Raw genomic sequence first — 15,574 nt, 5'->3', positions numbered from 1 at the left:
TTATACTATTATATACCAGGTTGATTGTCATAGATGTAAACATTGAGATTCTGACAACTGTTTTGGTTTGCATAATTTCCTGATTGTGAAAAACATCTGCAAAGACAATGGATACTGAAAATCCAGAGAGGGACTGGACCCCATTTCCTGTTAAAAATCTCCACTAATGTTAGCAATCAGTCACTTCATAGTTTCCATTTATATTTGATAATCAAATATTAAAAGAGAAAAGACATGCATTAATAAAAGATATTCAAGTCTGGGGTAAAATTCCACTGATGCATTTATTCATGCAAAATAACATTAACATGTATCACTGATTGTGGTTTAATGCCCATGTCCCATACTGATAGGGTGCCTGATAAATTTGCCTGTATGTAGCACAGGACAAAAGTGTAAATCACTAACTGAACTGAGGCTTATATACATGATGTTGGGGTTAAGACCGGGGCTTTCAAACATTCAAACGCTTGGATCACAAGTAATTTCTCATAAATTTCATAGTTAAATACAATTAATCCCCTTTTATGTCTCTCTTTTTTTTTTCCAAATCCACTCTTTTTGCTTTGACTGAGTATTTATACCCTTCTGGGTTTTGGTCCTGCCAAAATAATAGTGGACTGCTTGCACTACCTTTCCACCTGTTTGAATACAGACCTACTTTTATTTTGAAGGACAATAAACTTCGGCAGATCCAACACTATGATATGAACTTAACCACAAAAAAGGAGCTTGTTACGGACTGAGAAGGAAAACAGAAATAGTAAAATGGTAAATATTTAATAGCACAACATTCAGAAGATTTCTGACTTGTCCACTTAGCTGGTTGCGAGTTTTTAAAAGTGAAATGAGCAATAAAGGCTGCAGGGAGACGTTGCCCAGCCAATGTACTGAAACAGATAATAATAATAATAACAATAATAACAATAATAATAATATCTTGAATTTATATAGCGCCTTTCAAGAAACCCAAGGACGCTTTACAGGAACACATAGACATGGACAAACTATGTGAGGGGTAGGATGAGTGTAAGGAGTAGTTTAGTGAAGACTAGGCTGTGGTGAACATGTGATTAATGTGGTTTTTAAAAAATGCTCTAGTAATTAATTGCATTAATTGCAATCAGTGCATTAATGCTGACAGTTCTTGTTAACTTTCAAGCCCTAAGCAAACAACTCTAAACATCCCTTTTCAGGAAAATATGGGCTTTAAGAATATGTGTGCTGCAGTAATGTCACTTGAATTAAAAAAAAAACAAAGTAATATGAGAATAAAGAAAAAAAAACTAAACAGAAATTAAAACTCGAAGCTTTTTATGTGTGGCACACAGGAAAAAAAAATACTAAGACTTTTTTGTACACAAATTTCCTCTCCTATCTCCTGGGGACCAAAACGCGAGAACATTTTCTTTGACATTTTTACAAAAAAGTCCTTGTGCTGTTTTTGTAATGGCTGTTTTTCAGCCATTATTCAAAGCAGCTCCTGACTGCAGTGACACAAAGGGACACATCACAGCCTCTCTGTCTCCCTTTTTCTCCTTTATGAGCTACTATGGATATCTCCTTCATGATCAAAAGCATGATGTGATAACAGAACAGCCTGCAAATAGTTAACAGCCCTCCACATGGCACTGTGGGATACAATATGGTGGCAAGCATTCAAAGCAAGTGGCAGAAATGATTGAAAATTGATTCAAAAAGTGGATTAAAAGAAGTCCAATATCAGATTTACTGGTGTGGATTTAATCTTTAAAGGCCCCCTGAGAGCCACCGAACTTGCAGACTTACCAGAAAAGATCCCTTAAGGATTTCAATGACATGGATAGTGTCACTGGAACAGCACAAAAGCTAGCCTCAAGAGGGGACAAAAACTAAGAAGCTACAGTTTATGGTTAGAAAGTTATATATCTTTTGATAACCTTTGTCTCTTCTGATTGTATATGACAGTGTTGGTCTCAGAAGGTTAAAACCACTGATAAAACCCTTCACTCTGCACTGAAAACACTACATTTTGATAACCTGAAGCAAAAGCAACCAATTACAACAAAATTCTCTAACAGTCATAAAATAATATAGTTATGGTTGTGGACATAGTAAAATAATTATTTGTTCTGTTGTTTCATGTTTTGAAGCAACAGTGGGAAAGTATTGTGAAAATAACAGTGTAGCATGAAATGCATAAAAATAAATGAAGCTTTGAGTTAGTTCATGCAGGACAGGAAAGTCATACACCCAGCCATGATCAGCTGATGGCCAGCAGAGCCAATCACAGCTCTTTCTCTCACCACAGCAGTGTACTTACACATGAGGTAGTTCTCACTAATCAGGGCTTGTATTAATGCTAGTTCACGTTGCTGCTGCTTCTGGTAATGCTTTACCTCCTCCACCCCAGCCTCCTCCTTTATAACATAAAATTGAGATTCATGCTACTATGGATTAATTGCTTTTGAACTAATTTTATTGAATTCAAAACACATTGTCATAAATGCATCCATTAACAGGGGGTTCTAGCTATGCACTCCCTGTAAAGCCAAAGCATGCTACTTGAATAACCCAGGGAGCATCTTTTGAGCAAAGCCTTCTCTGCCAAGTAAAACCGTATATCCATTTTGAAATAAAATAGCCAAATGTATCACAAGCGTGTTCCTGAGTTAAATGATATCCTTTAATAAAGCAAGGCTTTTCTATTGCATCCATGGAAGTGGCTGGGATGGCAAAGAGATTAAAGACATGTTCTTTAGCATCAAATGCAGCCCAAACTCGCTCTGGATTTTCAGAATCTATTGTCCTTTTACTTGCCTCTAATTATATTAACACAGTGATCATAGTCTTAGTGTTTATACAAATGATCTTGGATATGATAGTACAAGACCATAGCTACATTAGAGTCCCCCCCCTCCCTGGACTGGCATCACAAAAACAAGGTTACTGCAGGAGTATGGTCCATTTTTTAGCTTCAGAGCTATGGTCATTCCTTTGAGAGAATCCTGTGGTGGAGAGCTGGATAAGTGAACATTTTGGACTTGTTATTTGTGCTGCAGTAAATTAAAAGTTACAGGAAAACCAGAGAAGATAAGATTCATCCACTGGGATCGCTGTACTAAATAGTTGTTGACCTACTTTATCTAACTCTGCCTCAAAATGTTTTCGCAGATATTCAGTTCAGATTCTCTCCATGAGATTTAAATCTTACCTTTTTTTCTTTGCTTTTCTATCTCATTCATGATTCTTCTATAATACAATTCATTTTCATTGGTGAATATCTTTAAATCGTGAGTTGTAAAGCTCCTTAAATGAGTCTTTTTATTGTCTTAAAGAAGCAGCTAACAAAGATATCTTTGCTCTGAGGGGCACTGCGGGTGCACTGTGGCGTGACAGAGAAAACCCAGCTTCTGAAGTTTAAAAGAAAGCCAGCTTTCACATGACAGATGAGAGCAGAAAGGATACTTTCCTGGAGCTTCGACAGCCACCCTGTAGTCCTGGAAGCTCTTACTGGGGTGGAAGTTGAAGATAAAGAGCACATTTGCTCTGTCAAACACAATGACCTTGTCCCCTTCATGCTTGGCGCTGACAAAGGCCTGCAGGGAGAAGAGAGGAAAAAAAAGCTAATCAAATATTTCTTTATGAATACTCATTACCTTCCTCATCTTGGACTTAGGAAGTTATAATGAGGCCACATTATATCAGTGGACGACACATTTCCAAATAGGCTGAGTAAGATTCCCACATCACATTTCAGGTGGCACTCATCAGCAGAAAGCAGAGGCTCAGCGTAGTGTGAGACGCCCACTGACAGCTTTAGACAGCTGCACATGATAAAGCCGCCACTCTCCTGTGGAGCGAGCTACTGTTAACGTGTCATTAGCAGAGATTATCAATGTCACCCTACCCCCTATTTTTAGTGCCTTGTTCCCCAAGCCAATTTCAGGGCAGCATATTCACGGCTGAACGAGAAGATAAGCACCCTAGCGACTGGACAGGCAGAGAGGAGGGAAGTGAGGGAATGAGCTGACAGGCTGGAGTCCTTTAACAAGTCCATTTCTACATGAGAAGTCCACAAATTTGGAGTAATGACCAGGAAAGTTCCTCTGCCTCAATGTATCTGCTACAGCTAATGAAAACAAGAACCACCTGTATTCATCAAGATGCAGCCTGGCTAGCATCATTTTTAAATGGGCATCCTACACAATATATTCTTAACCCGATATCAAAAAAGTTGTAATGTGTGAAAAACTGAAATCAGTGATTTGCAAATCCTTTTCAAACTATTTTCATTTAATTCAACATAAAGAAAACATAATTGATTTTCAAATTGATAACCTTTTTGTGTTTTTGGAAATGTACACACATTCTGAATTTGATGCCTGTATTACATTTCAAATAGGCTGGGACAAGAGCCTGTTTACCACTGTGTTAAATCTCCTTTTCTTCTAACAACACTCTACTAGTGTCTTGGGACCGCAAACATTAATGGCTGAAGAAAGTGAAAATCTTTCTCATTTTGAACATCTGTAATAATGCTTAACAGTGCATGATTTCCATTGTCATAACCTATGCATCATAATGCGCCATATATTTCCAATAGTTGACAGGTCTGGACTGCATGTGGGCCAGTCTACTACCCATACTATGCTACTGTGAAACCAGGCTCTTTTAAGACAAAAACAAAAAGGGAGTTTAGTTTTCATCAAGGACACGAAAAAAGGCAAAAAATGTAATTCAGTTTTTGTCGGAAATTTAAAAATCATGATATGGGAGAGCACAAGCTGTTATGTAGGGTGAGTTTGAAGCTCTTCTGTTTTGCAGGGTGCATAAAACTCACAAACTGGATTTGCACCCAATTAAGGCAAAGAGAAATGACCTGACCAAAGATTTTGATGAAAATGTGAGGCCTATTTATGGATGAATACTGGACTAAAATGTTTTTAGTTTTAATTGACTTAAACTAGACTAAAACTATTTAGGGTTAAAATGACAAAAATGTGACTTAAACTAATAAGCTTTTCAATCTAAAGACTAAAACTTAATTTAAAACAGCAGCAAAAATTAACACTATAGCTTATGCAGTCTTTTACAAAGAAGAGAGAAGAGAACCTCGCACAATTGTTGACTGTAATTGAAAAAGACTTTCAGGAGTGCTTCTTCTATTTCAAATCATGGTACTGTCACCTGTTACCAATATACTGTCTTGCCTGTGGAAGGTTTCAGGTGTTTTAGTATTCCAGCTTTCCCAGTCTTTTCTTGTTCCTGTTCCAATTTTTTTGGAACATGTTGCAAGCATCAAGTTCAGTGTGTGCATTTGTATTGAAAAAATCAATAAAATAAATCAGTTTGAATATTAAAATATCTTGAATTTGTGCTGTATTCAATTAAATATAGGATAAATGATTTGCAAATGACTGCATTCTGTTTTTAATCATATTTTACACAACATCCCAACTTTTTTGGAACTGGGTATGAAAATAAATGCAGCTCAAATTAGCCTTGGAGGATTGCTTCAAATAGGTTCAGAAAATTTTCAGTTTTTTGGAAGATTTCAAATCAAATCAAATCACAATTTTTAGCTGTTTTAATAGTAAAACAAGTTAAGGCTTCTTTTCTGAAAGTGCTCTATAAATAACATTATGATTGTCACTGTTATTGCTACTAACTGTAATGATGTGTGTCTCATCTAAGTAAAAGTAGTGTAAGTAGAACAAAGATGACTCAGGATGCCATGGTCTGCTTGATAGTCAACTCTGGTTTATTTACATGTCATCACCTCCAGTGATTCTATCTCTGCTCCAACAGGAGCTTCAGGTCGTGTCCAAAGTTTCTCTTTTGAAGCTCACAGCTGCATGTCTTCAAAGAGGCAGTCAGGAACCAGACTTTTAAGCAAAGTCCCTACATGTTTCCACTTCCTCTTAGTTCCCCTTCACCTGGGACAACAGAGAGCAGCTGACGGATCCTCTTCTGCTCCTCATTTTCACTACAAAACGCCCTTGGATCCTCCCACCACAGGGAAATATTGAACCGAGCCATAGAATATTCCCACTAAGCGCCATTACCTTGGCAATGTCATTGATAAGCTGTCCAGAGGATTCAGACCCATCTGGTTATTTTTGCAGAATCTCTCAGCAGTTATTGGCACCATCACTGACTGCTGTTGTACAAACATCTTTTTGTGATGTTTTGTCAGCCCTGAATGACTTTAATTCTCTCTCAGCTGTATCTGACTCTGAGTGCGAGGTCAACATCAGAGACTCTGGCCTGATTTACTATCCATGGCTTTACCTGATGTCTTCTACTTTGTTTTATGCATCTTCTTTGACTCCCTCTCATCTTCTTATCACTTTGAGTCTGAAAATTAAAAACATTTCTCTTCCTCTAGTTCATTCGTACTACTGGGATTAAAGACTTTAAAGTTTAGTGTCCCTGTGATAATTCAGTTATAGATTTAATGCCAGAGCAACAACCTTGCTGTGTTGAGATGATTAAACATTTTCAGGATGTTTTTTAAACCGTTAGTCTTGTGAAATCCTGCCAGTGATCCGTCAGAACTTTTCTGATGATCACAGAATAGTAATACAACAGAGTCTGATTCATGATTGATCACAGAAGAACCTGCTATGCCTTCATCTGACTTAAATAAAACATGAAGACTGACTAAACATGCAAACTTCTGCCTATTTTAAAGCAGCAGGTAGGAATTCATTTTGGTGCTGATGTAAAACACACATACTGTAGTGCTGTCAGACAATGTTACTGTCTGAAGTAAACTCAAGACACTTGTGTTCTTCTGAAAGGAAAAGAGCTCAGTGAAGAAATCCCTAAACCCAGGTAGGCCCTTAATAGTGACAAGTCAACCGTGCAGACTGATGGGCAGCTAAAAGTATGCAAGGGTTGTCAAGTGGGAACCCCTCTTTGTCAATGTTTCATTCAGTTAGTCCCATGACAGCGTAATCCATTTCCATCACTCCCTCTCAACTGAGATCTAAGAAATTAGGAAATTAAAAACGCTGTGCACTCCCTGTGTACGTGGCCTCAGTGTTGATTGGCTGGTAGCTGTGTGACATCAAGCCAGTCAGTTGTATGCAGGACATTAGGTGAGACTGTACAGAGTGGAAAATAAAGCCAGAGAGAAAAACACACCTTGCCGTGGAGTCAAAGTAGCGCACCTTTGAATTTACTGACTTCATCAATTATTGGTCAAATAAAATGCCCAAACTGATAATCATCTTGATACCAAAACTCAGCATCAATAATCAGCCCAGCTGTTCGGGTCTGTCTCTCTCTTTTTGTACCACATTACACCCAACACTGTCACATGACAGCTCCTGGTAAGGATATTGCTGATACTACCCACCCTAGTGCATAACTCATAGCTGCCCCATAAAAAGACTAGTCCTAGTCCTGATGCTGACTTTACACATAAAACTGTGCAGAGAACAAAAAAAGGAAAATAGAAAGAGAAAAGTGCAAAGAGAAAGTTTAGCAAGAGGGCAGATACAGGGTGAGGCACCCTTACTGGGGCTGGCACTCACCCTGAACTGACTGAGCTAATGCTCCACCTCTTCCTACTCCATCATTTTCATGAGGGAAGGGGGAGAGAAGCAGGTTGAAGGTCTACAACTCATTGTTTGCATGGAGAGTCTGTGTTTGGATAATGTCTATAACCTGCTGCTAAATGTCTACTCTTGAGCTGCTAACTTATTACTTGTTATTGAGTTTTGTTCTGCTAGGTTCCAAACACATAAAGCTAATGTAAGGGTTGACACAGAAAGAGAAAACATGTATCTATCTATTTATACGTACGCAAACCTGAGACATAACTTAGATCTCTTTCTACACCCAGTAAAACATGAAGTCAGATTGTTATTTTCATAACACGTCTTGCTCGGTTATTCTCTCTTTTTCTTGTTTTAGCTTCATCCATCACTATCCTCTTCTTCCTCTTCACCTCAGCCATTGTTTCAAACACTACTGAGACTAGCTAAATGATCTGTTTTTAGCTGAAAGCTTATAGGGGAACTGTGACGTGCTGTAAAGCCATATGTATCCAAGAGAAAACTGCAGCCAGCTCTCAAAGTTAGATAGTGCTAAAAGCAGGTGACTGGGGCGCTCTGTGGTAATACGGTAGATGCCATTTTTCCTTTTGAAAGTTCTGACCTTTTAAGATGTAAAAGTTACATATTGTTACTTCAAACACGAGTATTGCTCAAAGTTTTCCTCTTGGTAAAGAGCATTCCCAGCAGAGTAAAGTTTCCCTATCAGAGGTTTCTATTAGAAGGCCTCCACAAGAGATGGTCTTCATGCTCCCTGAATGTCCCAACTTCCCAGAGTTTTACACAGCATGTAGCTCAGTGGAAATGTCAACATTAAAACTGCCAAGAAGAATCAGAATCAGAATTATTATGCTGGGGATTTGAGGTACTAAATCAAAAAAAGAGCCCAATTAGGTGACATTTTAGCTACATTGTAGAGCTGTCATCTAATATATGTCTCCATGAATTAAAGGCACGGCAGCAGCCAAGGAAAACAGCACCCAATGCTGTGTAGCAGGTCAGTACTGCTGCCAAATGCATGTGTGGTCCCTGCCAGTAGCCTCCTTTGGGACCAGCAGTCCCTGCCGTTCACCCAGAAGGGAGCTCGGAAATCCACCTGGGGCTCTGCTTTTTCTTTGCTCTACCTCCAGAAATCCTTTTCATGCAGTTGTAAAAAGCACAAGAGGTTTCAGCGAGGCAGAACACACTTCTGATTGATATAGACTAACGTAGAGAAATCATCCCTGTGAACCATGCGCGTCTCTAATTACTCTGATACTTTTCCTCCTCTGCTGTCTGGAGGAGAAACACGTAGGTCAGGGTGGAACACGGTGAGGTGAAGAGGCTCAAATCTGAGGACTGATTCCTGGGTTTTAGAGGTTTTTGTAATCAATTATACGGGCTGCTCTAATCCGGGTCAATTTAGCAGCACTTTCATTTGCATTATCCCATTATTTTGCAAGCAGCCCCTCAGGAGAATAACATTTTTGTCCCTTAAATGCAGGCAGAGAGAAAAGCTGCACAATGAAAGAGAAATCTGTCAGTTTTCACCTTGACAGTCACTACAGAAACAGGACATTAACTATCTTTTTATGGAGCATTTATTTCCAACAAGTTTTTTCTAAACAGTGGCTCAAAAATGTGTTTATTCTTGAATATAATTCAAAGAAACCAAAGTTAAATGTGCATACTTTGCTTGTAGGAGGTGTTAGGTATTCTGTAAGTGTATAGAGAGGCTGCTTTGACATTGTTTTATCATTCAGCTTTGTCATTGAGGGTGTCTGTAGAGTGAGCGTGTGATGTCCTTACAGGTGGAGCAGCCAGCCAGCCATACTTGTCTTCTGTGCGGTTCATGTCCCGGTCAAAGGCATACAGCTGACAGTAGCGGAGGTGATCCATATCCACCAGGTTAAACTGCCGCCGGGCATAGTGGTAACTCTGATTGTTCCCCTCCCTCGGGAAATCCAGCCACTCAGGATGGCCAAACTCGTTCCCTGCAACACAGAGCGTTATTAGAGGATGTTCATAATGAAGGCGCAGGCACACAGTCTCAGTGAATTAGCATACTCCAGCCAGCCATGCAGCACCAGCTTCTCCTTCTCAGGTTCTGTGCCATTTTTAACAAGACGGAAAGAGGACGAAGATCAAAGAGCGCAGAGTCGGCGACAGTCTGTGACCTTTTAATAACCCCAGCAGAGGTTAGTGCTTTCCATATTAAAAACTGAGCTGCAAAGCTCGGCAAACTACTGCAAGCCGGCCCCGCTGTCACCACAGAACCTGCCCTTTAATGAACAAACACAGAAAGGCAACACAAGTGAAAATATTGTGCAAATAATCCTGCCACTTTCATTTAACTTGCACTTTTTCAACAATTATATGCAAAAATAATCCTCTTCTATTTACTATTTCTCCGGGTGAGCTGAAATGAGGAGAGTGCACACAACTTTTCATAGATCTGACACAAATTAAAAGAAAAAGTTGAGTTTTTCTCCCTAAAATACATTTTCATCACTCCATTGATTTAAGAAAACATTATCTGGATATTTTTATGTTTGTGCAAACCCCAAGAAAAGCTTTACTTCTAAAAGAGCCACTCAAGAAGGCTTCCTAAAACTAAATCACAGATAAAGAAAGAGCTATACAATCCACATGTAAAGGCACATGCAGCTGCAGAATTGTAAGAAACAACAGCCCAGTTGCTACTGTGCTGTCAAAGCGGGAGATGAGATAATGAATCCGTCATCAGATGTCACGGCAGCATCATAAAACAACAGCCGGGATAATTGAATTCCCGGCAGAGGAAGAAGCGCGGAGACAAGAGACAGAGGAAGATGCATGACAACAGAAAACAGGCTAGTTGTTATTTATTTATTTTGGTGTTAAAGCCTCCACCTCCTTTAAAACAAAATCAGAGTGATGGGACGAAGTGGAACAGACAGAAAGTGACAGCACATTTTAATGAAATACATTATGTAGGTGTTAAAGAAGTAGCAAACAATGAGGCATGGGGCTGCCAGCAGAACGAGCCCACTGCAGCGTGTGCGTTGGAATTAGGGCAGCAGAATCATGCAGGGACAGAGGAAGAGAGAGGAGGGAAGAGAGAGAGAGAGCCTTTTCTTGTGACATCTGCATGAATAACAAGCCTCCCACACAGCTGAACCTGAAATGTAAAGGAGAAAATTACACCTCAGACTTGTAACACTGGCAGTCAAAGGCAGACTTTTTCTTCCTGCTCTCCAGCGATTGGGAATGTGTACACCACACCTTCAATCGTGCTTTATTAGTTCTTCACACTCAAATAATCTCATCAGGTGCAGGTGCCATATACCTTATTTAGTCAGGGGGTTTTGAAACAGTATCCACCATTGTGCATTGCGTGGGGATGGTTTTAATTATAAATCTTGCTTTGACAAACTGTTGATGCAGAGAAAAATACAATTACAACCTATTACCTCTGCATCACAAGAAAATAAAGCATGTGGGTAAAATGTATCTAGTAGAATGTGTAATTCTCAGCAATTTAAGACAAAAAGAATCAATATTCTGCTAAAGTTTCCCTTTTAAAAAGTAGTTATACTCCAAAATAAACTGGTGATCTGTTGCCATGTATCTCTGGAGGATACTTATTTATACCACTCTACAGTGCGATAAGAGGCCATAAGATACACTCAATTTGCAGACTCTCAGTAATGATGGTGCTTCAGTGGAGTTCATAAGGTCAGAAAAATAAACAAGATTCCCCCCAAACAGTAAAATTTGATGTGTTTTCGAGACATGTTTACCATTAACTGTCTAGCCTTATTGCGCTACAGGGAAGGTCAAGAGATCATCAGAATCGCTCTATTTTTTTTCCTCTTCTGAGTTTAAATGGAGACGTTAAATTTAACACCGATGTGGCAGTTAATTTCTCAAGATATGAAGGTCGCAAATCACAGACAACAGAAAGAGGTATAATGTTAGTTCTTTAAAGGACTACTATAATTGAAGAGATGTCTGTCTGAATGTATGTCTGTCTCGATTTGCAAACCTTCCCGTTGCTCCAGTTGTCATTCATACCTCTCAGAGGACTTCCTGGGTATACTGGTTCGAGACTGGAAACATAACAACTTCATAAATATCTCCCTTATTTTGTCAGTCTTTTAAACCAGTCATGACAAATTGGGGGCTTATCCGGGATCCTGACATTCTTTTCTCATTAAAGATGTTTTGTGAGCCAAGTTTTATTATGGCATTTGTATGTATTTATTCAATTACCTTTTTCTTTGAGTTTCTAGCATTTACCTAAATTCCAGTACGCCAGGCCATCACTATACCACAGTTTGTGATAATCCTATTACTTGTAAAGATGTTCCAATACCATTTTTTCCTTCCTGACACCAATTCTGATACCAAGGTGTTAGGTATCAACCAATATGGAGTACCAATCCTATACCGGTGTGAACTTTCAGGACCGACTGTGCAGACAAGCAAATTATTTTAGACCTATATTTGATTCAGAACACGTACAGGTGTACATGTACATGTACAGCATCTATGTGACCCTAAAGTTGTCTTCTGCTGATTACTGAGTTTTACTGCTAATATTAAAATAACAATAATACAGAGGGCTGCATCACAGGCTCTCTCTATCTCTCCCTCCATTATGCTCTATTCAACCAGCATGATGTGATTATGGAACAGCCTACCCTCACAAAGGGTAAAACATATGACTGTTAGCATTCAAACTAGCGGTAATAAATGGACATAGTTGGATTAAAATGGATAAAAAAAGATGTTCAATATCAGGTTTACTGGTGTGGATTTAATCATTCAAGTCCTCAAAGGTCACACTTTAAGTCAACTTTACTCGAAACAACAGTTAAATGGTTTCTTTGGCCCTGCAATTAAACATTTCTTGATAAAACCTAGTAATAAACCACATATTTGACTATTAAGTAAAGTTATCTTAATTTGTGTGTGGATTGTTATCAGGGTTTACAGTGTGGAGTGTAGAATCAATCTTGAAGTATAATCAGGTTTCATGTGCCCTCAGATCACCCATGATAGAAGTTAGTAACGCAAGGATAAACTGCATCTAAGACAGTGCCCTTTCATCATTCCCATGCTGGGATGCTGGTTAGAGTTTCTGTGTTTTTAAGTCCATCAGCAGTAAGTTTAACTAGTGGCCCTCCTCACTCTTTTTAGAGGGCACCTTTAAGCCAGTTTTCATCACCCCGGTGCCTAGAGAAATCCAGGAATGTGTGAAGGCGTTATAGCAGGAGTCTCTTAAAGGTTAAGGCTCCCATGAGTTGCTTTCCATATCTGCCTCAGCGAGGCAAATGAGCAATTTCACCGTAGCTGTTACAGCCGCTGTAGGCTGTGTCACGGCCCTGGCCACAGGTCGGCTGCTCATATGTCTGCTAGGCATGACTGTCCTCCAGCAAAAGACAATCAAGTTTTCATGAGCGCTGTGCTGCCAAGGTAGGATATACTTTCTAAAGTGTAATTCTCCCCAGCTAGCCTTCCTCAGCTGAAATAATCATCATTCTCCCACACACACGGCTGGATGGTGAACAGCTTGGTAACTAATATGTAGTGAAGTGAAACTCTCGCATTAGGCAACACAACATCTTAATAAATCCTCTGGACATCCAGCTTTTGGAAAACATAGGGGTATGTGGAAATATGGAAGGCTTTTAAGGTGAGCTCAGTCTGAGAGCACTGTCTTGGGGAAATATAGGGACACACATGACCAGAAGGAGCAAGTTAGCCTGCATTTGTGCATTTTAACACAAAGTTGCATCAATCATAGCTTACATAAGGGCATCCCTACTGGTCGTTTGCAATCATGTGATCCCGAAAAGTCCAGTGGGGGTCAGGAAAGGGGGACAGAGTAAAGTTAGTAATTAACAATTCTAAATGGACTTGTATGCTGCAATTATCATCAGAAAGTTTCTACATACATTGAATGTGATCCCTACACTTTGCCAAGAAGTGATTTCCACTGTTTGATGGCATGGAGGTGCTCATTATCACAAATAGACCTGCAGATCTCCTTGTATCTTGCAACATCAAACCGGATGATGGGAGACGAGAAGTTAGATGAGCCGTACTGAGCCAAGAAGCTAGCAGAGCCCCTTTAACATACAAAATAATTCTCATTTTGTCAAAAATATGCTATTAATTGAAATGGCAAAGTACAATCAACAGAATGCTCCTTGTGGGGTGAGCAATGGAGTAATGATTTGCTGTTCACAAACAAGCCTTTTCTATGAAACGTGTCATTATTGCAAACCACAGTGGTAGCTTTCTTCCATCCTTTGTTTACATTTCACCCATAGCTCCCAATCTGGTACCAAATGAAGAGCTGTTTGGAAGCCAAAAAAAGAGACGGATTTCCCATCACAATGAGAGCGGCTGGAACAGCTGATCAGATACACAGAGGTGGAAGAGAACGGTGGCCGAAGCTCGCGTTACAAAATAGTGCCAAACACAGCGCTTTCTGGTAAAAATGAAAGGCCACAAAAACAATCGATTGAGCCAGCATTGTTTTTTGGCCCATTTTTACCCAAATCGCAAAATCGTGCAGAAAAATGATATCCCTCATCAGCACTATATAGCCTAGCTAGCCAAAGAACCTATAGGGTTAAAAGAGCTCATTCTAACTGATAGAGCACATACATGCACATGTAAGCCAAACAAGAACAGAGAGATGGACGAAAAATTCACACCGTCTTACTTTAAACTCTCACTGTGTTAGAAAATAGATTTTTTAACAGACAAGACATAAATTCTCTAAATACTTGAAGATATAAGCATGAAACTCAAGATTGTGCTGAATGAGAGGTGTCAAGGACTTGCTACAATCTGGCAACCCTCCTTTAAGAAATGAAACATGGTTCCTTTTTTCTACTTTACAAAGGCAGTCACAGCAGGCAGAGCATTCACTGGATTCAGGTAAAATTCACAGGATATCAAGACCTGTCAAGAGAGAGCAATGGCATAAAAGAATCCTCTAAAACACGCTGCTAGAGGCTCCTCCCTTTAAGTAGCACCTTAGGAATAAGCACCATGATTACCTCAGGGAGCTCATTGTGGAGGAGAAATAAAACTCTCCACATTCATTGTAAGACATCAATATGTGATGTTCAATACATTATTTACTGTTTTGGTGTATCTACTGTCAGACTGGCTGACAGAAGCTACCATGCTTTAGAGTTCCTACATTTCCCAGAATGACTTTCGACACGCCCTGGGGAAAAGAGTTCTCTGTGTTGCACTGTGTTGCGTACAGTATGTGTAGGTGGAGGGACACAGAGGAACCACAGCGGTGTTACACATTTTCTGAAGAAGGAAAAGTGAAAAATGGATCAATGCAGCGGTGTGTTTTGCATTGAAAGTCTTGTACTTCACATGCTGCTGACAACAGATCCATGAAGACACATGGTAAAAAATGCATTACACAAGTATTTTGCTGTGCACACTGAAGGTTGGCGGCAGCATGGCTGGATACAGCATATACAACACGTACTGAGTTAACATAAACTGCTACCATGGGGCTGTTTGACCCATTTCTGCAGTTTGGTTACAGGATCAAATATTTTTCTGAAAGGTGGTTTTCATCTCATGGGTTCTATGGTCAATGAGCACCTTGAAACCAAATTTCAACAGATTATGGATGGTGATTAAATGCTTCATGAAAAATAAAAATATATTTTCATACAAAACCCAGAACATTTGTTTACTTTGTCTTCAATTTTAAGTCCTATATTGCTATAACAGGCAGATTAGTGCAGCCTGACAGTACTGCAGACATTGCACTGGACTGCTGTGGTGGAGAGGGAGCTGAACCGGAAGGCAAAGCTCTCAATTTACTGGGCAGTCTTCATTCTGATCCTAACCGATTGCCATGAACTCTGGGTAATGACTGACAGAAGAAGACTGCAAGTTCTGAGATTCATCAGAGGGGTGGCTGAGCCTTACGCCACATGGAAACGAAAAAAATATATTGCCATTTCGTTTTGAAAAAGTCTTCCATAAAGACGGGATCGTTTCAGGATATGTCCGCTTAA

At 39.5% G+C, this 15,574-nt stretch overlaps 1 protein-coding gene across 3 annotated transcripts in view; it reads right to left on the bottom strand.

Moving 5' to 3' along the window:
* The window catches only part of gbe1b (glucan (1,4-alpha-), branching enzyme 1b), a 149,682-nt gene that overhangs the window by 33,075 nt on the left and 101,033 nt on the right, over positions 1-15,574 (bottom strand). For 2 of the 3 annotated variants that reach the window (XM_041813757.1, XM_041813765.1), the window contains exons 13-14: positions 9,333-9,517; positions 3,448-3,578 (exon numbers count right to left, since the gene is read on the bottom strand). In XM_041813757.1, coding sequence (XP_041669691.1) covers positions 3,448-3,578; positions 9,333-9,517 — 316 coding nt within the window. Of the gene's footprint in view, positions 1-3,447; positions 3,579-9,332; positions 9,518-10,377; positions 10,684-15,574 lie in introns of those variants that run through there. The other variant, XM_041813773.1, reaches the window with a different exon arrangement.

This window comes from Cheilinus undulatus, linkage group 2 (assembly GCF_018320785.1).
Source record: "Cheilinus undulatus linkage group 2, ASM1832078v1, whole genome shotgun sequence".
Lineage (NCBI taxonomy): Eukaryota > Metazoa > Chordata > Actinopteri > Labriformes > Labridae > Cheilinus > Cheilinus undulatus.
The sequence above is the reverse complement of the archived record's forward strand: the minus strand, read 5'-3'. Positions and strand labels throughout refer to the sequence as shown.